General features: G+C 37.1%; 1 protein-coding gene across 1 annotated transcript in view; it reads left to right on the top strand.

The window, feature by feature from the left end:
- Positions 1 to 25,768, top strand: part of GLDC (glycine decarboxylase) — a 41,997-nt gene that overhangs the window by 6,910 nt on the left and 9,319 nt on the right. The window contains exons 3-17 of the mRNA XM_068928206.1: positions 3,224 to 3,359; positions 9,821 to 9,985; positions 10,870 to 10,947; positions 11,617 to 11,764; positions 11,974 to 12,170; positions 14,008 to 14,104; positions 15,159 to 15,264; positions 16,798 to 16,937; positions 17,699 to 17,779; positions 18,294 to 18,391; positions 18,927 to 19,011; positions 19,102 to 19,143; positions 20,368 to 20,510; positions 21,455 to 21,530; positions 25,233 to 25,358. Of these exons, the coding sequence (XP_068784307.1) occupies positions 3,224 to 3,359; positions 9,821 to 9,985; positions 10,870 to 10,947; positions 11,617 to 11,764; positions 11,974 to 12,170; positions 14,008 to 14,104; positions 15,159 to 15,264; positions 16,798 to 16,937; positions 17,699 to 17,779; positions 18,294 to 18,391; positions 18,927 to 19,011; positions 19,102 to 19,143; positions 20,368 to 20,510; positions 21,455 to 21,530; positions 25,233 to 25,358 (1,718 nt within the window). The remainder of the gene's footprint in view (positions 1 to 3,223; positions 3,360 to 9,820; positions 9,986 to 10,869; positions 10,948 to 11,616; positions 11,765 to 11,973; positions 12,171 to 14,007; positions 14,105 to 15,158; positions 15,265 to 16,797; positions 16,938 to 17,698; positions 17,780 to 18,293; positions 18,392 to 18,926; positions 19,012 to 19,101; positions 19,144 to 20,367; positions 20,511 to 21,454; positions 21,531 to 25,232; positions 25,359 to 25,768) is intronic.

Raw genomic sequence — 25,768 nt, 5'->3', positions numbered from 1 at the left:
CACTTGAAAACTTCCAAGGATGGAGATGGCACAACTCCTCTGGGCCCCAGCTCCACTGCTGGGCTGTCTTTGGGGGCGAAAAGGTTCCCACCATGCAGCTCTGTGAAAAGCCTGGCTGTATCTCCTTGGTCTTCTCCCCATAGGTGCCAGGGGGCTCCTGAAGATGGTTTAACTCCCTTACTCACCTGTGTTTGGACTCCAGTGTATGTGTTAATTTCCTTGACCCTCGTCTAGATTAGTTTTGTGTTAAGTCAGAACCTTACCAGTGTAAACCAAATACAAATTCGATTGAAAATTAAATCATCTTAAACCTACATACTTACATATGTTCTTAGGTAAGCCAGGCTGCACAGTTGAATCAGGGCTATTGACGTGTGACAGTGGCGTGTAGTTCCTGGTTGGTTGTCAATGTCTTACTAAAGCGATGCCCTAGTGCTTTGATGAACTCCTTCAAGGCAATGTTCGTTCCAGAATAAAGTGGGAGGGCTGTTTATCCTAAATCTCTTCAAAGAGGCATGCCCAACGTAGGAGATGAGTATTTAAGACCTGCTGTTGTTGCCTTTGTAGTGACCAAAGGATCACGGCAAGTGACGTGAAGCAGGAATGGAGGGAGTGTCTCCCGTTTCGCTATCCTGATTAAAAAACTAGTAATATAACTTTTTTCACAGATAACTTTATATGAATGTTGAAGTTGGAAGTTGAAAAATGTAATTTCTGTTGGAATATATATGTGCAGCTCTTCTGGATGGCACGTGGAAGCTTATTTGCCGCCTGAGCGGCTTACTGCCTCACTAAGCTTTATGCTTTGTCTCTTGAATCCATTTGGGAAAACATGGTATTATTTCAGGGAGCTCTAGCACAAGTTCAGTGTCTTCCTGTGGTAGCTGTTAGCTATATTTGCTGAGAAATGGCTCTCAACTTTCTGGAATAATCATCCAGTCAGGTTAACGAAGGAAACAAATGCTGTCTGGCAAATAGTATAGTATTTTCCGTACGTTTACTATGGATATCTTTCTCTTAATGTATTTTTGTGTGTGTGACATCAAGCTAGCGAGCAGGTTAAATACTATCCGGCTTATATCTTTAAATTAATCTAGAGTTAAATGAACAAATGCGTTAGCATTTCCAAAAAAAATTGTTGAAATTTGACTTGAGTTCTGCCAGAATACGAAGCAAAAGCTGTGCAAATAAAAGCCTTTCATCAAAATATTTGTTTGCTAGTGACAGAGAGGAAGAGGTTTAAAATGTTAAAACTCTCACTAAAAACAAAGTGCATTTGTCTGAAATTAGCCCTGTAGGAGTAGTTCAGGGGGTGGAACTGTTTACTGCATTTCAGAAACTTTGCCTGGGTATTGCTGCGTCCAAGTTCAGTGAACATATGACGCTTCGCTTGAGTCCCCAGGAAAAAAAATAGTATTTTACTGAACTCAAGAAATTTCTTTATATATTGATTTAGTAATAATGCTTTGAGTAAAGGGGAGAGGACAGATGAGTTTTGAAATCAGGGATGGTGATTAATAAATAATACCTTTGTTTATGGCTGTGGAAGAAATCAATTCAAAACCTGGAGGTTTTCTACAGGAAGCTACTTGTCATCAGATTCCAGGGCACTAGACTGCTGGGGCTGTTTTGATTTGATCTCTCTTCCAGCAGTAACTTATACAGAGATATGGATTTTGAAACATCGAGGGCCCAGGCTGTTCTCCCTTGTGTATTTATAGCCTTATATTCCGAAGTCTGCTTTTCAAACTGCGGTGTGAAATGAACAGAACTTAGTGCAACTGCTGAAATACCTAAGCTTCCAAGGTCAAACTGAAAAACAGATCTAAGCACCCAAAGAGGCAGATAAGTACATAGGGAATTTTGAGGGATACCTAGAAGGCTAGGTATCCAATTCCCACCCAGATCCGTTAGTTTAGGCAGACCAGTCTCTCTGTATAATCTTACAAAGCCTACCAATTATCTGTTTGCATCCTCAGGTTCTCAAATATTTTGTAAATCTTTCCCTTTGGCAGATATTGGCTAACATTATTCATCAAGAACTAGGAAGAAGATTCACTGAATGTGATTTTTGCCTAAAGAACGTTGGGAAATATCTAGAAGCAAGACCAAATACTGAACTATGGGGGGAAGAGAGGCAGGCAGGGGACTTATATGCCTTTGAACTCAGCATTTCATTAGCATTCTGTTCTAATCTCTCTAAATTAGACTGACAGACTAATTTCAAAGCTATCCTTAAGTGGAACTTCTTCAACTAGAAATACTGTGTGTGTTGTTTTTTTTTTTTTTTTTTTTAATAATCTGATTAAGCATATTAAAATTGAGTGAGAGGACCTTGTGTTTTTTAACAGTTGTTTGGGGGAAATGTCATTGGGGTGTGCAGAGAACACGAAGTTCCTGAATTCTAGGAAATTATTCTTGGATACTTGGTGTGAACCCAGTTAGTGCAAGTTCTGCTCTGTTAAGCATACTAAATCTTAACTGCGAATGACTAGGACTTCATCCCATGCTAATTCTGCAAGGTTCAGCTAATAAAAAGTACTTCCTGAGATTTATTTTAACTCATGTACAAGAGAACCAGAATGCCTGTTGCGTTACAAACAGAAGGCTGTCATAAGCCACTTCCCCACAACAACTACTTCTCTTGCTATAGTTTCCACATTGGTCAGGGTCCTGTGATTTATTCAGTTGTTGCACTTTTGACAGAGAGTGGCATTTGCATTATTTAGAATGTGCAATGTTTTATTTAATGTTGGAAAAGGAATAACTGCCTAAAATGAACTATTTGTGACTGAACTGTCAAAATGTGATCAGCGTGAAAGAACAACTGAAAATGAAGCTGTTAACAAATATATATTTCCAGTTACATCCAGAAAAGTTACCTCATAGAAATGAGCAAGCCTCCCCCCGCCTCGCGCACGCTTAGATCTAGTAGAAATTAAAATTTCCCAGAACATTTTACTAGGTTATTATTTTACCTTTTCTGTTCTTGAGTGGCACCTTATGAGCAAAAATAACCCCACTTAGATCTGGTAGAAACTAAACTTTCCTAGAACCTTTTTCCAGGTTATTATTTTACCTTTTCTATTCTTAGTTAGCACCTTTTTTGGATACAGTTTATTGAATTTTTTTTTTTTTTTAACAGCAATATAAGGCAGGTTAGTTGAAAACGGCTAACATTATATGTAACTGAAATTTTCTGCTACCGCTTCTTTTCAACTAGGTGAAAATGAAATCCTTGAAACTCTATACAATATAGCAAGCAAGAACAAGATATGGAGGTCCTATATAGGCATGGGTTATTACAACTGCTCGCTGCCTCAACCCATTGCACGGAACTTGCTGGAGAATGCTGGATGGTAAAGTACAGGATTTCCTTGTTAAATGCGTATATATAAATACATGCTTAAAGTTCATCTTACGAATGTGCGTAGACAGATATGTCCAATACCCATTTATTTTGACTAAGGCTTTTATATGTTTGATACTGATGTTATAAGGGTAGGAACTATATTGTTCAGAAGTCAGAAGAAAAAAAATTTCTTGTGACTTTGGAAGATACTTGTTCTATGAAAAGCTTCTCCTTATAACATAGACTTCCATGGTTTCTATTCACAGCTTATATTTCTTATGGACTAAAATATGAATGTTCTTAAATGTTTTCCCTTTGATATTTCTCTCTTTGTTTGTGGGTTGTTTTTTGTTTATTTGGATTTGGCGGGGGGGGGGGGGGGGAAGTTGAGACCAGGGAGACTGGAATGTTTGAACATGTATCCACAAAGTATGTCATTGTTTGAACAAATAATTTGGTCTCCTTATTGCTGAGAACAGGTCAACAGTGTAATTGATAATTAATTTTTGAAGAGAACGAGAATATCATACTTTGCCCTCAGAGCCCAGATCACAGTTCAGTTGTTTGGGATGAGCCAAAAAAATAGTCTGTCAGAGTTGAGTTTTACTATTCTTTTAATGTAAAATGGACAAGTCTTTCAATGCATGAATTTATGTATTATGGGCAACATTATTCTAACATTATTCTAAGTAGTAAAAGCATTTATCTCTCAAAGGACTTTTCAGGAAAAAGCTTCTAAAGCTTGCTATAAGAACTCATTTAGCATTGGACATTACTCTAAACAGCTATAACTCAGGGTTAATGCATCAGACAAATGAAACTGAATTTCAGTCCACCAGACTGAATGACACTAATATCATGCGCTATTTCATTTTGAAGTTCCTGTGTCCATAGTCAATAACATCTTTTTTTTGCACTACAATTCAATCATAACTTAGATCTTTATTACTGAGTAATTTTCATTTGAATAAAAACAATATTTAAAGAGATAATAATAAAAGACAAGTGGAGTCAAATTATTTACTGTAAAAAGCCATTCAGTACTGTATTTTTATCAAGTTAAGCCAAATATTGCTAGTTTACAAATAGTGACTGCCGTATGCTTCTTGCGGGTATGTGTATCTTCTCCAAACTTCCAGGACTATTTATTATTAGACTTTGTTTTATTCATGTATCATCGGACTTTTGAACTGACCAAGAAGTTGCACAGATTGAAGAATTTGCACTTCTTAGACCTGAGGCATCTATGCAAGCAAGTATTGCATTGCTAGAGTCAAAAATGAGAACAGTTGAAGTAACTGGATCAAAATAAGCTGCATGTTTTTAAATACTAAAAAAAAAATAGTTAATAAAGCAACTATGAGAGTTTATTTAAAAAAAAAAGGTTCTTGGACTGTCCTATAAAATCAAACTAAAATGCTACAAGCTTAACTTATAGAAGGTTGAAGTGAATTGTGTTTGCTGGGAAGTGGGGGGATAAAAGCAATCTTCTTAACCATGCAGACTTTATAGAAACTGTTTTAGAAATCAAGCCTTTCCTCACATCTGCCAAGTGTGTATCTTATAAATGCTAACATCTACCCATTACAGCTTCAGGGGAAATGCTGCAAAAGTGAAGGCTTATTGTTTCTGCTCAATTCCATATCTTTCACGTGACTTGTTGTTTCTCATTGCTTGGCATTCCTGAGGGCAAGACTCGTACTGAAGTATAGCCAGAGTTTAAAAAATTGTTCACAGAAGTCTATGAGCACAGAAATGAAGGACTTCTCGGTATTTAGAAAATTCAGACGTGGTAGGAAGACGTAGAAAGCAAAGGGGTAGATTTCAGGAAGAAACTATTTAAAGCAAAATATATTTTCAGCTGGAAAAGGGACTGTTGACCCACACTGCATTCTTCAGAAGATTTGCCAGAAAAGTCTTCCTGTTAGATGCTGCTAAGAAAATATTCAACGCTGCTGGAGTCTCAAAGCTTTTTGAAGCATTCAGACAATGGTGTACAAAATCTCTGTTCGCAATAAACACTTGAATAGCTTTGTTAGTTTGAGATAAAAATGTCTGACCAAAACTATGTATGAATTAGTGCCTGGGAAGTTGGTTTGCAAGAACATCTTGTACTGGTAGCTCTTGGAAAAGCATAGGCATCGTTTTCTTTTAAGTCTGAACCCCATTTTAAACTTCTGTATTCTTGAAAGAAGCTGTTGAAAAATATTTTGGGTAGGTACTTTTCAGACAATTTGTTGTATCCAGAGAATGCTCTGATTCAAAGTTGTAAAACAAGCAGCCAACTTTTCGATAGTGGACTGTGGCTTGACAGAAGTGCCCTGGTTACAGTTCCAGTTTCCTGAGAGAGGGTTTTGATTGCGCAAGGTAGAGGATTATAGGCCTTTATTTTTGATGCTTTCTTTCATTTTGATCTTGGTTATTTTACAGCTGCTAACCCTACCTTGCAGTCTGTAATTGATAATTCCCTACTAATAATAGATGGAAGTCTTAGAAATAAGTGTTTTTGATAAATGAATTTCAGTTTTGTTTTTTTTTTTTAAAAGGTAGCCTGCTTTCTCAAAACAAATAAATAGCCTCTAAGTGTGTACACTTAATTGATCCTTAGAGCATCTTGACTCTAAAACTCAAGCAGAAGGATTTACTTTGGGGTATATCACCAAATATTGGCATTCAGCATGGTTTCCTCGGGCATAGAAATATCTGTCATCTCTCTGCTCATAGGGATGCATAGTCTGTATTCTGCTGCATCATATATTGACATATTTGTTAAAATATTTCACCCCAAGTGGGCTGAACTGTGACCATAGTAACAGACCCAGTCAATTCTGTGCCATGACATGAGCATAAATGGGTAAATAGAAAGTATGAAGAATATTTGGTTTCAGAAATAAGCTTACGTATAGGCCTGTTATACATGTCAAAACTCAGTAGTATTTTTGGAGCTTAAGTGGATACAAATATCAGTAAGACTTTGCAAGTCAAGAAGGCCTTTAAGGTCGTGTGTATTCCAACCAATGAAGCATGACAGAGTAGAGAGGTCTCCAAAGTACAAGGACATCAGCAATCTTTACATCAGTCGTCTAACTCATTAGCAATTAGCACTGACCTCTCCTGCGTTACATTCTGAAAATCACTGCATACCTTGCAAAAATGTCGAATGTGAACGCTAAGCAGCTGATTTCTACTTCCAGAAAAGATAAAGAAAGCTGCACAAGCAACTTACAGAGCGTGCCAAACTTGATAGTAAATTAAATGTTTTTTGTGTGAGGTATTTAGAATTGTTTATGCTTTTGTTTGAAACTGACATGTCTTTCATAAGTATGCCCTCTCATAAGACTATTTAACTCTCAAACCAATGGGTGAGTTTCAGGATCATCTTTAATAACAAATCTTCAAAGATGCCTACAGTCCCAAGCGACATGCCTTTAACTCTACAAGCAGTAGGGCACTGGGAAATTTTACAGGCTAGGTGAAAATATTTGAAGTTGGAAGGTCACCCGTTGCACAGCTTTGTTGTAATATCTTTCTACACTACAATATTTGTATATTGCATATTTATATTAAATATGGATGAGTCTTTTTTTTTTTTTTTAAAAACAGTTTCAGTCTTGGCCTTGATGAGGAAATGCAATCCTTAAAATTCTAAAAAGTCAGATAATTTAGAAAATTCATGTGTTAAGGTTTCTCAGTCTTCCAGTATTTTAAGGTGAATGAAACATCTTTTTTTCTGTGGCTCATATATGATCTGTTTCAAATTATGCTAGTGGTCTGTCTTTACTGTAAGATCATTTTATCTTGCTATTTATCAGTTCTCAAAAAGAATGCTCTGTATCACTGGAAATGAAACGCAATTCTAGCTCTGTCATTGCATGAGATTAGCCTTGCAGATACCTAAAACTGCAAGAACTTAAGTTACAAAAAGTTTAAAATAAGAAGTCAGTCTTTGATTACAAATATATCAACTACCCTGACTTTCAGTCAAACTACAGAAACAATTACTGATGAATGCATTCTAGTCAACTGTTTTACTAGAACTTGTATTAAGAAATAATTTAAGCTTAGTCTTAGATCTTACTGACTGCGTACCTACCAAAATTAATCAATAATCAGTTTACTGAGTACTGCTTGATGATGGCGTTTTCTGTATCTTTTCTGTGATCTGCCATTTCGCTGTCCTTTTCACCACTTTTCACTTTTTTGCCTTTGTTTTTAGGCAAAAAGCAAGGGCTGGCTTTAGTGTAAAGAACCTATAATTGTTAACTCTGCAGTTAATTTATAGTCTATTGTTTCTTTGTTAAATGTAAAACTATTCCAGCTTTGAAGATTTCTTCTACTCCTTTCTCAGCCAGGTCTTTTGATCAGCAGCCTAGCCTTTGGCTGAAAGTGTGTGTTTCCTAAACACTACTTGCTTTGATGCCGGTCTGTTGACCCCAGTCTGCTCCACTGTAGTATTACTTCAGAGTTTTTAAAAATGTTCATCAGTTTATTAAAGCTTGTATTCATACAAATATTTCTGTATGAATGTAGTGTCTCATGGAAGGTTTCTTTTGTATCATGACTTATGTGCCTTAACTAACTTGGGAGTATTTGTAGAAATACCTCTGAGCAGAGAAGGTACTGACTGAAAATGATTATTTTCCACCAGTTTAAACTGAACAAGAGGCAGTTTGTATTTCTTGTCACTCTAGTAATTCTTCCTATTTTTTAATTTGAATATTGTTGTTGCTGGACTTGAATTCAACAGGAAATAGCCACTTGAACAAGCTTAAGCAGAATAGATTTTTTGATATGGGAACCGCTTCATATGCTCTTCAGAGATTTGATTTGTATAAGTTTACTTTAGAAAGTCACTTTACAAATAATACAGAAAAATGGTTAGAAAAAGTCAGGCAAAAGTCTGAGTACAGACTAAAGACAGCTATTTTACTTGAAGCAATGGTTGAGAACTAGGATTATTACACTAAAAGATGTAGACGCTTGGACAGTGTCAACCCACTTCTCAAGAGAATATATCTATGTAAACAAATCTTTTGTAATTTAAAATGTCTTCACTATGTGCTGTAGAATACTTAAAGTTCACGCATGATAATTTGCACTGCTATTGAATGTAGACATTAGTATTAACCGTGTCTTAAGAAAGGTGCTTTATCCTTGAAAACAAAATAATTTTGCACAATATGAACAGATGCAGCTTTAATGTCTTTAGCAAAATTTGCACCCCAGTTTAATAGGAGGTGTTTCTTCTCTACTACTGATTTTTGCTTTTGTCTGCCTGTTTTCCTTTCTCATTTTACATCAGTCCCTAATTAGTAATGGTATAATAAAGCAATACCTATACTGAAATGAAAAATATAGCCTGTGTATGCAGTCTTAATTAAAATCTCGTTTCTGTTAACTGATTATTCTGACATATATTAATCAACAAGTCTTTGTGTTTTGTTCACCTTCTATCAACTTTATATGGGGTTTGAGCTTTCAAGTGCTTGAAAGTCTCCCTTGAAAGCCGATACCTTCAGTCATGTATCATAAAAGCCCCTTTCAAAATTTCAGTGCTTACTAGCATCCTTTCAAGAAGCGAACTGAAAAGCAGAGGCCGTGAGTGTTCCTCCTTATCACTGGTTTCTGGACTCTACTCTGGATTCAAACTGGCATAAAGCCTGGCCTTTTCCACCCTGAAGTCCAGAACCCCGGAGTTCTGGAAGTGAAGGGAGTCTAATCTCTATTTTTGCCTTTCACCCCCGGGCTACTGGCCTTACCTCAGCATGCTGTGCAGCTTTTTCTTTCTTTTCTCTGTGCCCGCCCCCACACGTGTTCTTACAATGAGGTGTTTCCCTGGCTGTGGGCTTTTTTAAGGAGTAGCTTATGTTGCCTTTATGCCTTTGTTCTCCAAATGACAACAGATAAAATTCCCCTCAGTCTTACTTCTCTCCAGTAGCAAATAGGCAAATTGTAATTTCACAAGAAGTGGCATGCTGCTGAGCTTGATCCTGCAAGGTGCTAAGCGCCTTCCCTCCCGTAAGAGTGGAGAGTACTCAGTAAGTAAGGACTTTAGAAACAGCATTTTGAAAGACAGTGACATGATTGATTTGAGTTAAGCATTCTCATTTAGTTATTGTGACTTCACTCATTTCTGCCACACTCGGTTGATTACAACTTTAAAGTCCAATTTCCCCCTAGTCCCCACCACCAACCAAAATGCATATTCACCTTTATTTTAAAATAAACTCCTCCTCTCTTCAAAATGGAGAGAGCTAATTTTTCTCCTGTGGAGAACTAAGTCAAAAGCAGTAGGAAAAATATTACTGTAACGGAAGTCTGAGAATAAATTACAGCCCTCTGAAAATAGCTGGCTGAAAACAGACTTTCTTCTTAGTGAGTTGTGCTTTACAATATATTTTTTTCAACAGAATAAATCTGTTACGCATTTCTTTTCGATGATCTAAATTCAGAATGCTTTTCTTACAGGGTTACGCAGTATACTCCTTACCAACCTGAGGTTTCCCAAGGCAGGCTGGAGAGCCTGCTAAATTACCAGACTTTGGTGTGTGACATCACAGGAATGGACGTGGCTAACGCATCTTTGCTGGATGAGGCGACAGCTGCTGCAGAAGCCATGCAATTGTGTCATAGGTAATATGTTTAAATGTATGGCTAAATCACATCACCAGAAAGGAATGCATCTCACCTATGCAGGGATTAGGCAGGTGAGTGAGCTGAGATGGAGTGTGGTCTTTTCCCGGAGCAGATCAGTGATCAGCTGTAGCCCATGTTATTAAGCCACCAGAGAATCTTTTGGTGTTGCTGTGAATGTTTACCCTGGTATGTTGGCCTTGATATGAATCTCTCATGCCCGTGAGGGCTGAAGATGTGAATAAACTAAAAATAAATTAAAAGGAGGCTGTAAAAGAAAAAAAAATAGTCAGAAGTGAGCCTACTATTGAATTTACTTTCAGGGATCTACATTGTAGGGATATTTGAAGGGCATCTGCAAAACAAAAATTAAATATGAAAGAGATTATTGAAGGTCAGTGCAGGTCTGTGTATCTGGAAGGAGGTTAAATAGCCGAGGTTCTGCTGCAACTATACAGTTGTTCAGCACATTAGTCTGACATGAAGTCTTGTGTTATTCTCTATTTTACTACTTGGATGGCACACGACAGGTTATCCAGGGCAAAACAGAGAATCTGTATTAAAAATGACAATTGTAGTCCTCTTCTGTACTTGCGTTTTAAAATAATGTGCAGAGAGAGGCATTCTTGCCGTTCAGTTTACCTCCTGATTTTATTATATAGCCTGCTTTAATTATTTTGCCATGTACAAATCTCATTTGAGTTTCTGAGAACTTTCTCATTCTGAAGGGAATAAAAACCTCACTCAATCACATATTTGAGTTATGATAACTAAAATTTATAATTGCTTTTTACTTCAGGAAAACTCATATTGTAAAGGCCTTTGATTTTTGCTTCTGTGGAATAGACTATATTCTTGATGCTTGCTCTTTTTCTTTTAAACAGGCACAACAAAAGAAGGAAGTTCTATGTAGATGCTCGATGCCACCCTCAAACGATAGCAGTGGTCCAGACTAGAGCCAAGTAATGTTTTTCTCCGTTTTCCTCCGTAATATTTTCACCTATACAAATCATTTTTCATAGCTCTCTCATATACCTAATGTGTTGGAGATACAGGATTGCTTTTTTCCCACAAAATAAATACTGAAATCTCATATTTGGTGTTGCTTCTACTTTTCTATTTAAATATAACGATGAGATAATTCAAGATATTTAAAGAGAGAGTAAACATATGACAACAAGAAAATATTTAATTTCCCCTTTAAGTTCTTCACACGTTTGTATTATATGGGTATTGAATTCAGCCTAATCAATTTTAGCTAGGAAATGACTTGCCCTCGATACTAAAACTTCTTTTTTAATGAAAGCTAAATCCCCTTTAAGTTTAGAGTTTTCTATTTTACAACAGTGGTTCCTGGGTATCAAAGTTAAATGTGTTAAAGCATCAAAATGTTGAAACATATGCAGTGTCTGCTCTGCTCTGTAATTCTGGTGATAAGATAAAACGCAGTTCTTCTGTACTGTATGCCATGACACCATATTCTCTCAATATTTAATGAATGCAAAGCAGGTTGAATTCTCTAATATGTCTAAAAAAAAAAAAAAATAAATCCATGAAGATACATATTAAATGTCAACCCAAGGCAGTAAGCAGCTTAAATATGTTGCCTTCTGCATGTTTTTGTTTTCCAGTTATACCGGTGTTATTACTGAGCTCAAATTACCACAGGAGATGGATTTCAGTGGAAAGGATGTCGGTGGTGTATTATTTCAGTACCCTGATACTGAAGGGAAGGTAGAAGACTTCTCTGAACTTGTTGAAAGAGCTCATCAAAACGGGGTAAAGTAAATTTTACTCTGCCACTCAGATTTCAGTCTGATGCGTTAAACCGACTTAGACATAGATGCTAGATATTGCATGAGATACCATGCGAAGGTTGCTGTTATGCTTCAGCTCCTTGTGAGGCATACCGTGTTCAAATGCAGCTCTGCTGCAAATGCTGTTCCTTCAGAAAAGAGGGTGACTGCTCTGCGCACTTCTGTTTTCAGACTCTTGCCTGCTGTGCTACTGATCTTCTGGCTCTCTGTATTTTGAGGCCTCCTGGAGAGTTTGGGGTAGATGTGGTCCTGGGTACCTCCCAGAGATTTGGTGTGCCGCTCTGCTACGGGGGACCTCATGCAGCATTCTTTGCTGTCAAGGAAAACCTAGTGAGAATGATGCCGGGCCGAATGGTGGGCGTTACGAGGTAAAGGCTACCTTTAATCTCTTATGTGAAAATCAAAATAAGACATGTTATGACTGTCTTGGTTAGCCCTTGTGGTAATGCCTGACCATGCCATTGTATTTAACACCTTTATATTTCTTGAAAAGTAGGAGAATAAAAATTGGCTTCACAATTTTTAAGAAGCAAGCTGAAAGAATTGCATTTGTATGGATTGCAGCTGTGAACTATGTCTATACTGCTAGCTGCAATGTGGGATGAAGAGATTGCCTAGACAATGGAGAGGACTAACTTTGATGGCTCAGGGATTTGCCTGAACTAATTTATTCTGCTTATTCTAGGCTGTAATACTTCCTTCTCTGACATCCAGGGATTATAAAACAAAAGTGTAGGGAAGTAAAAAATACAGTGAATAAACAGTCAAATAAACCCAAATAATCAAGAAGGCATTTAATGTAGTTCAAGTTTTAGTTGAACTTCAATGAGATGGAGAAATAGTGTGCAAAAATTTACCTCTAATTCTTATTGGTGGCATAGAATTTTGATAAGATATGCAACTGGGAATAATACAAATGCAAACTAATTGTTATTGGAAAAAGTCCGTATTTTTGTCATGGAAGCGATTGAGAAGTGCTTCAGTAACCCAGATAACCAATCACATTAGTAATTAATGAGTTTCAAAAATATTTGGTTCGTATAGGAACATTCTTTCAAATACATTTTTAGTCGTCTTGGCAATTCCAAGTGTATTATTCTTAGCCTTGACTCATAGTTCTGAAATCTGATCTCCTTTTCAAATTTTGATCGGTTTATAATTCTAGTGTAATCTTTTGCGAAAGAATAGTAATTCTGGTTATCAAGCTCACGCTAGCTCTATACTGTAACTACATGCAGGTTGATATTTTTGATCTATTTTCATCTTTCTGCATTTCTAAAAAATTGGCAAAGAAGTGTTAAAAGTAGAAAGTTGCAATAATTCCACAATGCGGCGTTTTGTTATGAATTATTTTTTAAGTTTTTGGTGATAAACTGCGCTGTGTAGTCAAAATCCTCAGAAGAGCTGCTAGAGCAAAAATGATTTGAATATCATACTGCTGATGAGCAAATATTAAAGGTGAATAGCCTAGCTATTCAAAACCCCTCTTATATATGCATGTATACGGGTGATCTTTTCTTTCTCGTAGCTGTTTTGAAAATTTTTATAATTTTAAAAGATATTAGACTGAGTTTTAACCATTCAGTTTTGACATGTTAGTAACTCTACAAAAGGACCTCTTAAATGATGGATTGGCCAGAGCTCATTAGGTTATCTCATACAACATTGTTGGAGGGGTTATTTTTACATATAAACTATGCCTGCTCTTGCCTCATATTGTTAGAAAAATGCTTCCTTAGTGGCCTTTGTTCAACCTGAATTCTGAGTTATTACTCAGTTAAAATGATTACAGTTCTTTGTAGCGCTTTAAGGTAAATAGTCTTGATGTAGTTTACTTAGAAAACACACTGTGTGCTCTGCCTGATCCGACTCACCAGCCAAGCATGATCTAAATGAAAATCTAGAGACTTCAGTGTTTGGAAAGCTCTTTGGAGCAAGTCTCGTTATTGGTAGCACCGTCCCTGGAAGAGGCAAAGGGAGGCAAAATTAGCTGTTCCCTCTGTCCCTTTTGGCTTTACGCGGGAGTATGGATCCAATTCCATGTGGTTCCTCCTCTTCAGAGATGTCACATCTGTCCCATCTTGTGTTTATTCACCTCAGCAGCTTTCTGAGTCTAGGGTTAGACAAACACTTTCAGGTTAGCAAGGTTAGAGCCCCACCTCTTAATTGCTATCGTTTAAAGTAACATCATCTTTTGTGATCTAGAGATGCAAATGGAAAGGAAGTGTATCGACTAGCTTTACAAACACGAGAGCAGCATATTAGAAGAGACAAAGCTACGAGCAATATCTGCACAGCACAGGTAAGTTGTCAGGCTTTGCTTTTAACGCTAGAAGGCAGCTAATTAAACCGTAAGACTGTAGCTGTAACACCACAGTGCTTTCAGTTAGCTTTACTTTGGTGAATTTTTAGGAGTCTTTTTACTAGAAAAAGGAAGAATGTTGAAATGTCCTTGTGTTTGTGTGATTGTTTAGAGTCCTTTGAAGAACAGAACCCTGTATGAAAGGAGGATGTTAATATGTGCATCCGTTATTTACCTTAGTCCTGAATTCCTGTGGTATCAGGAATCTATCTGTCCCATAAAGTGAACTTCACTGTGTAGTGCTGTGATCGTTATAAAGCAAATCTGTCTCACATGTAAGGCAGAAGGGAATTCTAATGATCCCGAGTTGCCCACTCAAGGCAAAATTTCATTTTGAAGATCTAAAACTACTTGTGGGAAAACATAAATTGTGGCAGTTTGAACATATGATTTGATACATAAGTGTTATTACAGTACCAAATAGCTATTTTTACAGTAAAATGCCATGACTAAATTAATAGTTGCTCTAAATAGCTATTTTTGGCATGTATCCACATACTTTCATCCAGACAAGCTTAAAAATTTTTCTGTTCCTATGAATGTTTTGGTCATGCTCTCAATGTTGCACCTTATTTTGAGGAGGGATTAGTAATATTGAAATAGGTTTAATTATTTAGCATTTATGAGATGTTCCAATAAATATTATATAGTAAGCTAAGCAGTGAGTTTCCGGGATTAGTTTTTCTTGAGATTCTTCAAATACTCACTCAGTAGGACTCCGTAGTTATTGAAGTTTAAGTTGATGTTAATTACTGAAACATTTAAATTCAAAGGACTTCAAAGGAGTTCAAAGGACTTTGAATTCACGATCAGTGCTTACAGTTTCATAACAGTATTTTGCCTTTGCCATCTCTTTTCTTGTGGGCTACATGTAATTAAGTATAGCATCAGCTGAGGATATATGGCTGTCTCTGAGTGCTAAAGAAACTTTCTACTAAACTAACATGATACACTTTTAGTAATAGTAATGTTATAAAATGTGCTTGGGTCTTAGGCTCTTCTCGCTAACATGGCAGCCATGTTCGGTGTCTACCACGGTTCTGATGGATTAAGGCATATTGCAAGACGGGTGCATAATGCTACTCTAATCTTGGCTGAAGGTGAGTTTATACGTGTAAGATTACAGAAACTGATTTTAAAACCTTATTCCTTCTTAAATACCAACCGTCAGTCTTCTGCCAGCTGATACATTTTAGCTCTCAACTACAGAGGTACCATTTTTATGTAAAATCCATGGCTAATAATATCCTTTTAACAATGAAATCCAAGGATTAGATATCTATGTGATGTGAGCTTGCAAGTATTAATTCTGTTTCCTTGGAAAACTAAGAGAAGTCTACACCGCAAGTCTCTGGCTGATAAGATTCAAATGCTGTTTTCCAGGTGTAAGTACTCAACTTACTAGATCATTCTGGGTTACAGAAATCTGCACAAGGTGCTGGCTGTCTGCAAACATAGTTAATAGGTGAGATTAAAGAAATAGAAACACTTCAGTTAAATTGGATGTAGAACTATAGCGCTATGAACACTGAAATCCCAAAGCTTAGTAGCTGTCTGAGAGCACAGAATCTTTGTGATTTGCTTTGTTAACAAAACGTCAGCTGAATACTTCTCTCCCATTCTATACAAATGGCTGCAAGACAGGTGTTTGAAGAATGTCTGGACTCAAAAAGCAAATCCAGCGTAGCTGGATAAATTTGTCCAGTGCAACTGCTGCTGTTAATATCTGTGATCAGCAGAGGGTTTCAGAGCGTGTATCAAAGGGATAAGCAATGGCAACCATACTCCGTGTGACTTGATCAATAGATTTTAGTTGTTGCTATTAATAACTGTAGGGTGTTCTAGTGACCATGGGTTCTTGAACTGGGGAAGCTCATACCAGGATAACTGCAGGATATCTCTTGCTTCCCCTGGTGAAAAAATTCTTGGGAATATGTCTTTCCAAGTGAAGATTGACTGCGCTAGTGAAGATTAACTGTGCAAAAACTGTAAGAACAGTTACGTTAAGCTGGTTAAGGTGATAACGTGTGCTGTCTGGTCTTAAGCTTGACCTCAGATAGCTTGAAGGACATTGCAGTAGTAAATAGCGATCACAGCAGCGCAGTGCGGTGTGGTGTGGTGGGGGTGGTCGTGGTTGCTGACCAACAAGGCCATTGCTGCTCTCAGAAAGAACTGTGCAGACTGGCGCTGTGGCTTGAGGAAGGATTACCGAAATTACCCATGCTTTATTTGCCGTTTAGTCTGAAGACTGCTGCTACGTAGAACTCTCTCTTGACTTGTAATAGCTCCTATCCATTTATATAAACTCTTTTTTGTTTCCAACTTTGTGGCTTGCTGTTCTTAATTCATTCATAAACTAATTCTGCTACAATACATACTGCAAATTTGCAGTATCAGAAGGATCTTCTCTAGATTCTATGTGTATCATAAGTTAGGTCTCAACCTGATTTAGACGCATTTCATGCAAAGTAACAGTTACTGGAGAGCTGGTGATTTCATTGCTATGTAAACAAGAGGAATGTCTTGCTTTATTATCTAATAGAATTTACTTAAGAGAGAGATGTAGTGTTGTTATGGAAGTATTGTGTACACAAGCAATATAGCAGCTAATTAACTTACTGGTTTTTTTGTAGGTCTCAGGCGAGCTGGTCATAAACTACATCATGATCTGTTCTTCGATACCTTGACAATCACGTGTGGATGCTCAGTCAAAGAGGTTTTGGACAGGGCAGCCCTTAGAAAGATCAATTTTCGGATTTATAGTGATGGCAGAGTAAGCAAATCTCTAAGCTTTTAAGAAATTTTACAGCATGAACTTTTTTACATTAAGTTTCTCGTCATTGTGCTAAATAGAACAAAAGTAGTTGTTCCATCACTCATCTGTTTACTTCACTCAATTATAGAGATAATATAAGGAGTGAAATTAAGGGATGTAATGAACTTCCATAAATACTCTTTGCTGTTCATTTCTTGCCTATTTAAAAAGATTATCTATTTGCTTCATTTTAAATACGCTACTAATGGATAGAATGGAGAGACTTTAACATTTTAGCAATATCCTTAAAATGCTAGATGACCTCAAGGATTCAGGTTCTGTGGCAGCATTTAAAGATAGAGCCTGAAATCTAAACCACGTTTTAGTAGACATGTAAAAGGCTTTTTGCAGAGTTTAATACATTTTTTTAAAATGCGGGGGTGGGGGTGGGGAGGAACAGCAAAATGGGCTATCTTCCTATTAAACGGAAAATGCTTAGACAGAAACGATGAAAGGGAAGTCACGTGTTCTGAAGTTATAGCATGAAGCTTGAGTGGTTTGGTAAGGGAAAGAAAAGATAGAAATTGGAAAATTGTATGAAAAAAATACATTTACCTATCTATTATATAAAAGGCCCTGAAATTTGCAGACTGTTAGGTGGATTGAGGTATTTTTGTTCATTTTTTCTCCTGTTTCTGGAGTGTCTTTCTGGACAAGGACAAAGCACTATACCCCTGGATCTGAGAGCTCTGAGTAATTACTGTTGTTTTTGTCCATAGCTTGGAGTATCACTTGATGAAACTGTAAATGAGAAAGACTTAGATGACATATTATGGATTTTTGGTTGTGAATCTTCAGCTGTAAGTAGACAGTAGATCATATGGATTAAGTTCATTTGAATTTTTCAGAACTCAGTGGAAATCAAAACTGCAGATTGTTCAATACTGACAATTTCAAATCCTCCCTTAAAGAGAGAGAGAAGATGAGATAACAATGATCTATGTAACTGAGTAATGCCATTCTCTGATTACAATGCTTAATTCCTTGGGTCAACTGGGACACCTTTTGTGTGGGCCATTACTTGTTTTGTGAGGGTTCGGACATTGTGGTCAGTTATTTCCCCCTGCTGGAATTTTGTTCCACATCTTTGGTAACACCTCCAAGGTGTGTGTTACTGAGATTCCATACTCTTTTTAACATAAAGCTGTTGCTATGCTAGATAGGTACAAGTATGTATGCTAATGAAGTTTATGATCTAAAGAACTGTCTAAATATTAAGCTGAGCTGGTAGCGTAAGTCAGTTCTGATGATGATTGACGATGAGAAGAAATATCTCTGTGAAGACACTTGACTTTGTGTTTCTTTGTGCCAAAGGAACTAGTTGCTGAGGGTATGGGGGAGGAAACTAAAGGCATTCTGAGCACCCCATTTAAAAGAACTTCCAAATTCTTGACACATCAAGTTTTCAACAGGTTTGTGAAATTACTGTATATCTGATATTTTAAAGGAGCCTGAAAGTGACTCTGTTTCATAAGTGGTACCTGTGGTCAGATAGAGCTGTACGTCTAAATGTACAGAGTCACTCATTGCTCTAAAACTATCTATTTGGTAGCTTTTTTTTAGATTAACTTTCAATTTTTAAATGAGCAAAGCAGTGCTCTTGGTCACTTGCGGCATGTGTTTGTCCATTAGTCTGCTACATCCGACAAGCAGGTATTTATGGATGTAATATTGCTGGGCTGAGTAGAACCTTTGTGTTACGTATCTAGTGATAATGTTTCAGAGCAAATGAAAATAGATGTTTTTCATCCAAATTGTTCTTAGCAGGCATAAGATACTAGTTTGGAAAATGGTACCTAATATATAGTAAAAAATAAAAGTGGAGGGTTACTCTTACCTACTTCTCATCTTAATTCTTTTTTTATGCCATTTCCTATATTAGAGTGCAGATCAGCCAGCTTGTTTAGTTAATCTGCTTGCCTTAACACCATCTTTTGTGCTCTTCAGCTATCACTCCGAAACAAATATAGTCCGGTACATGAAAAGATTGGAAAACAAAGATATTTCCCTTGTTCACAGCATGATTCCTTTGGTAAGTATTTACCAAAAAGAAGAAATTAGACAGTGTGTATATATATATATATAATTATGCATACACTGATATATGTGTTTGTATTTTTAGGGTTCCTGTACAATGAAGCTCAATAGTTCAGCTGAACTTACAGTAAGTTGTAAAAAAATTATGCCTTATTTGAGACCCACCTGAAAAAAAACTATCTAGCCAGTCAAACAGTGTCACAATAGATATTAGAAGACAAATATTGCTTTTAGTGTAAAACTCCAGGTGAGAAAATAGATTCATAAGTAGCTAATGGCATCAGCTCCTTTTTCTGGGGGGGAAAAGAAGGTTTCAGGAAGTGTAGTAGGAGTGCATTGAAACCGAAAGAATGGCTTTGAAAAGTCCATTCTGAAAGATTATGGAAGAAAATTCAATGGGAGCGGACACCTAATTCCAAAAGTTAAGTGATATTGCCATGCCTAATTTCTAGCTCCTTTACAAATCTTGCTGTAAATTCTCAGGAATACAAAAAACTGACAATTCATAGTCTTCTCTTTGTCTACTGGCTGTTTCTTAGGATAGCACTCTTTCTTCAAGCTGATGAACAAGAGTCTCTGGCTATCTTAATTTTTCCAGTTTGTAGTAGCAAAGGAAGCAGAGCTTTGTCTAGGTCCTCTGTGGGTACTGAGAGCTGTCTGACTCCGAATGCGTTTCCTCTCCTCTCTCCAGGTCGGCAGCCTGCTTTGATCATTCAGTCGATTTCTTCTCTCCCTTTTCTCTCAGTCTCTTCTGCGCATCTCTTCCTTCCTCTTGTTTCTGTCTGATATAACCCCTTCTAATTAAAGTGGAAAGCAACAGAGCTGTGTGCAGCTAACACTGAGCATTAGCTCTTTTACTACTCCGCTTAGTTCCCTTCCTTTTCCCTGAGATCTCAGAGCTCTATTTAAATGTAGGTGTCCTGGAAGGAGAAACCAAGGATTTTTGGCATCAGTGATAACAGAAGCAGCACTTGACTGTTTAAAAAAAAAAAAAAAAACGCTAATGGAAATCAGCCTATGTTGAGGTCGGGCATTTACCTTGCTATGTAAGAAAGGCTTTGTTCCTTTTTGTTTGTTTGTTTGAGCACAAAGCAGTTTTTCTTGCGTTCATTGAGTTTTAACAACAAAACAGTCGTCTTCAAATTAATGAATCTTTAAATTTTAGTTGAGAAATTATTATCGTTATTGTAATCACTATTACCTAAAAGCTAGGGCACCTTGCTTCTTAGCATTAATTCTTTTGATTCCAGTAGACAGACAGACAGACACACACACACACACACGCACACACACACACACTTTCAGAATTTCCTGTTACAACCTTTTATTTACTTATTTATTTATTTTTTAGCCCATCACATGGAAAGAGTTTGCCAACATCCACCCTTTTGTGCCTCTGGATCAGGCTGAAGGATATCAGCAGCTTTTCAAGGACCTAGAGAAGGATCTGTGTGAGATTACAGGCTATGACACAATCTCCTTCCAACCAAACAGGTAGAAAAGTTTTTACTGAGCAGCTACTCCTTGACATGGCTCAAAAGCTTACCTCAAAGGAAAATTTGTTAACCAAAAAACAGATGACGTTTCTGGAATTAAATTTCGCAAACAAAAGTCTTGAATGCAAGGCTTGTCTGACAACAAGACTTGTTTTTGTCAAAACTGTAGAATCTTGGTTTGTCTGTTTTCTTTTAAAAGTTTTAACACTTAGAGGTAGTATCAATCTTGATCTTTTCAATCCTTTTAATTTTTTTTTTTTTTATATTTTCTTCTCTGTGAAGGCTCCTTCTCTGCTGCTTGCTTGAAATGGTGATGTTAAATTTAATTCATACAAGGATATCAGAAAAGTTTTGAAATTGGACTAAGCTGTCTCCTTTAGGATCGTTGAAAGTGATATTTTGTGCACTAGGTTTGACTGGAGAATCCCAAGGATCTGCGTGCCCACTGAGATAATTAAAGCAGAACTGAATGAGCATGGGTGTTGTCTTTTTTTTTTTTTATCACCTTCATTAGTTCTGAGTACAAAATGAGCAGCAAGGACTTATTCAGACTCTTGGGGTGCCAGGGAAATTCTTATGCTTGTGTGGCTATATATAATAAGCTTTATCATGCATTTCAGCACTAACTTTCCTCTCTCTAGTCAAGAAAGCAGCCTCCTGCTGGGTCAGAAATGGGGATCAACTTAATGACTAAAGGGATTGAGCCTAGGGCTTTAGAACATAAAACAACACAACGTTTTTCTGTGTACTGTTTGAAAAAGATGTAGGAGCTGTTAATCAGTGCTTGTACACTTGTAATTAAAGCTGTATGTCTTTTAATTTGCTGATGCTTGCTAAAAGCCAGTAAGAAGGATTATGGCAGGATAATTTTGAAGTTTCAGTACTGTGCTGGTACATTCTGGTTCATATGTTTGCATAACAGGCTTTTTGTCCTTCTTGCAGTGGAGCCCAAGGAGAATATGCAGGTTTGGCTGCAATCAAGGCTTATTTGAATGCAAAAGGAGAACGTAATAGAAGTGTAAGTGTTTACGTTTGTATGGGGAAGAACTTTGGGTGGGAAATGGAAAAGGAGAGATGGTGCAGCAACTAGGATTTGCCTAGGACTGGAAAAACATAGGTTCTGTTTCCTAATCTGCCACAAGTCTTCAGTATTCCCTACTTTCCTCAGGAGTCGTGTGTACCATCTTCAAAGACTTCCTTTTCTGTACAGTCAGTGGGAATGGGACTTCTCTGCAGTTTGATTCAGATATGCAGTGAGATGAATCTAGACCCGGATGCCCATGTCCCAGAAGTAAAATGGACAATGACAGTTTCCTAATTTTTCAGTGTGCTGTGACATTCCCTCTCCAGCCTTTTTAAATACAAAGTGAATAAGAATTGAGTATCTAAAACTTGTAATGCTTGGGACATCAGTCTACCCCCAGAACAGTCACTGAACAGTCAGAAGTAGCAGACAAGGTTCTGGTATGCCATGGCACAGAAAACAGACTCATAAAAATCTCCAGGTTCATCCATTTCTCGTCCATTCAAACTCTTTGATAACTACATCCCTCTAGGATATACAGAGATAACCTTGCTTCACCCAGGCCGCGATATCATGGATGAATATTGTAATTTGGTTGTGATTCCTTTAGACTAATTATATATTGATTTGACTGACTGAGTGGAAAGGCTTGGAGTTTTCTCGTTTTTGTTTTTCTTAATAATTTTTTATACTAACCACCTGAAACTTTGACCATAAGGAATCACTTCTCAACTGTACGGTAGAAACTTCCCAAGACTGAGTTCTTATAAACCTGAAAGGCAATAGCAAGCGTAAAATGATATTTACCTGGCATATGCTTCCAGCATCCACTTACTTGCAGTTGAGGAACTTCCTGACCCAAAGGTGCTATTCATGGATTTTTTTTCCATTAAATTTGATCATGTGATCTTTAGGAGGAAACTCTTGATATTTACAGCGTCTTAGAGAGAAAGGTCTGTCTGTGGCTTCATCCTGCATTATATGAAAAAATAATTCCTCTTATTTTTTTTGAACTTCTTACAATTTCATCCAATACCTTCTCACTCTTCAGAGATGATATACTATTATTCCCTGTTCACAGCCTGCATGTCACATGTTAATGCTGAGATTTTTATATTCTTTCTCAATTCTGTCTTCCTAGTTGGATTCCAATTATTTGTTCTTCGTTCTCACAAAAGCCATCTTATAGGTTTGATTACCATCACCACTTCTTTGTCCCTTTTCCATTGTTCTCCTTTCCTTTCTAACTTTTTAACATGCTATTTTTTCCCCTCAATACTGCAAAGTCTTTGAGCGGCAATAGATTCAGAATTACAATCACTGTTATGTAATGTTAAGATTTGTTCCCTTATGTATTGTTCTAGATGTATCTGTGTTCAACATTTTCTGTTTTCATGCCCACCACTGTGGGATCTTTTCTCAACTAGGCCATCAGTTTTTTATTAGCATTTTGAATAATTTTGGATTTTTAATCAGGATTTGTCACCTCACTATTCATCTCTTTCTGAATGAACTATGAGTAAGTTGAAATGCTGGAGATTCAAGACAGATCTTTATACTGTAGAAAACAGCATTCTGTTAGAGGACCTTTCTTCATAGCAAAAACTGATCATTTATCTTTCTTCCTTTATTTTAATTTCTGGTTCAGCAAGAAAATTAAAAAGTATATTGATATTGAAAACTGTAACTTTTATTAGGTTGAAGGGACAACAAAGACTACATCAATGATCGCATGCAAAAGGATCCACAATGTTCCTCAGGAAGTGGCATTCCCAAGAACTATTAGCATAGGTGTATCTGAAATTCATCCATTGCACTTTGTGATTACAGGCTGTGGTCCATGAGTGCTTTTTCTCAGTCTGAAGTTAATTAGGATTAAATTTATTGCAGGTATAGTTATTTTATGATAATCCATGTTGCTGCCTTTCTTTGTTCATACAAAATGCCATAAAATGTTGACTCTTTAACTGAAGTGACCTTCTATCCTGGACTGGCCAGAAGTAGCCACAGCTCAGAAGTATTGGTGTTGTCCACACCATTTATTCAACCTCTCTTGTGACAGTGTTTATGCTGTGTTTGGTAAAATTAGATCATGTTATGAAGAGATGTCCTTCTGCTATCCTTCAAGGGTTAGTGACAGAGATGTTAGGTTATACTATTTTAAAGTCATGCTGTTAGTCTTTGATTGATGTCAAAAGTGTATGTTATGGAGACTTCCATTATTTTTATTCCATATCTGCACGGCAGCTAGGAGCAAGATAAAGAGAAAGCCTAACATAGACAGTATGAAAGTTAGAGTAGTAGTCAAAAAGAGAAAGTAGTATAGCAGGGTTTGTTGCTGGCAGGAAATCTCTAATCTGTGTGTTAGACCCATGAAGAGGTGACAGAAGAGGGTCGCTAATGCTGAAGGGTAAAGCATTATCACTGTCACCCAGGTTTGGACTATTCTGAAGTTTAAAACATGACACTATGGTTTTGCTGCTGCTGCTAGTTGTAGTATCTGCATTTGTTAACAACATACATATTTCTTTTCAAATACTGACCATTTTACAGAAAGTAGAGATGTCTCACTAGCTTCCTCTGCAGAGCAGATGTTAAGAAGTTAGCTGGGACTTTTGCTTTGAAAGAAGCTTAATCAGCTGGTTTACTTTCTTTCATGTTAGCCTCATCTGGGTTTGGTGCCCCCTTGTGGGGAAAAAATGTTGGACTTACCTTTACACAACTCACATCTGTCTACTTTATTGCCGAGTTGCCTAATGCACAGTAAATTCTGTGTCCAGTGACTGCAGATGCAGCCCAGCAAGACCTTTACATTTCTGCTGTAGAGTTAAAATTACTACAGAGGATGCACCGCAGTGCATGCCACCAGTGGGAGTGGGATTCTTACGTATTTCTTTTCAGCACACTTCCGTATTTTCTCTGCAAGCAGAGAAAATATCCAGGTTCTGACATAGGCTGATTAGTTCTTTGATTAGCTTTCCAAGATTTACTGTTACTATCATTTATCTTAGCATCTGTGGATGCTAAGATCAATGGATTTTTTTTTTCTTTAATAGAAAAGGCACACTTACTGTCTTCTTTAAGCATGGCAGGTCATTGTAAAAGTCTGGAAACATCCTGAGCTCTGTTTTCCTACTTAACAGTGACCAAAACTTACATTTATTTAAATAAAAAAAAGTTTTTTTAAAATGAGCTATATAGAGAATATAAGCAGCCTTTCTAAACTTCTTAGCTATAGCCAAAATATTTCAGGCTAAGATCTGTTTCAAATAGAATACAGAAGAAAAAGCTTCAGAAATCAGCTGAAGATATAGTGGGAAGTTTGCATTAGGATATTTTTCCTTTCAGTAACTGTATGTACGGAATCTGATTACTGTTTAAAAAAAAAATGTGAAAAGAAACAACTCCTTAAGTGTGAATACCTGAAGTAATGTTCTGGAAATGTGAGTTTAGCAGTCCATGAAACTTGATTCTGCTCGTGGGTATTTTGACACTGCTGCTTGTATGTTTTTGTTTTTGTTTTTTGGAAGAAAACTGAGTTGCAGCATTTAGTGCAAGTGACACTTTGCCAGTAAATATTCACTCAGGCTCCCTTTAGAAAACTTTGATAATGAATTGCAGCTGAGGATAACCAACAGCGCCTTAAGATTTTTATAATTGCTTATGCTGTATATCGTGCTTCTTTTTCCTTCTAAGGTTTGCCTTATTCCTAAATCTGCTCATGGTACAAATCCAGCAAGTGCACAAATGGCAGGGATGAAGATTCAGCCAATTGAAGTGGATAAAAATGGGAGCATTGACATTGCCCATTTAAAAGCAATGGTGGGTATTTAATCAGCTTTAATGTTTAAGGCACCAACACGCCTTCTCTACAGGTAATAGTTTTGGTAGCTGAATCGGATTTTTTTCTGAGAGAAAATAAGGCAAAAGAAGTAGTGAATACATGCTGGAGATTCAGGATAAGTAATTCCTTCCTTTTTTGCTGACTCAGTCACAAGCCTTGTGACACTGGTAATTTGCAGAGCTTTTGTGCAGGAGTGGCTGAGCGAGTCTTTTTACACAGTAGGCTCTTTTTACCGCAGAGCTCTTTCTCCTGCATTCAGGATCTGAAATGAATGAAGCATGTTCATGAGTCTCAAGCATTTGTAGCTGCACTTTAGCCTTCACTTAGAAAAGCTCAAGCCCACCTCCACTGGGGAAGATGTTGCTAGGCAACTTTTTTGCTCTTTTGA

Source organism: Struthio camelus, chromosome Z (genome assembly GCF_040807025.1).
Source record: "Struthio camelus isolate bStrCam1 chromosome Z, bStrCam1.hap1, whole genome shotgun sequence".
NCBI lineage: Eukaryota > Metazoa > Chordata > Aves > Struthioniformes > Struthionidae > Struthio > Struthio camelus.
The sequence above is the reverse complement of the archived record's forward strand: the minus strand, read 5'-3'. Positions and strand labels throughout refer to the sequence as shown.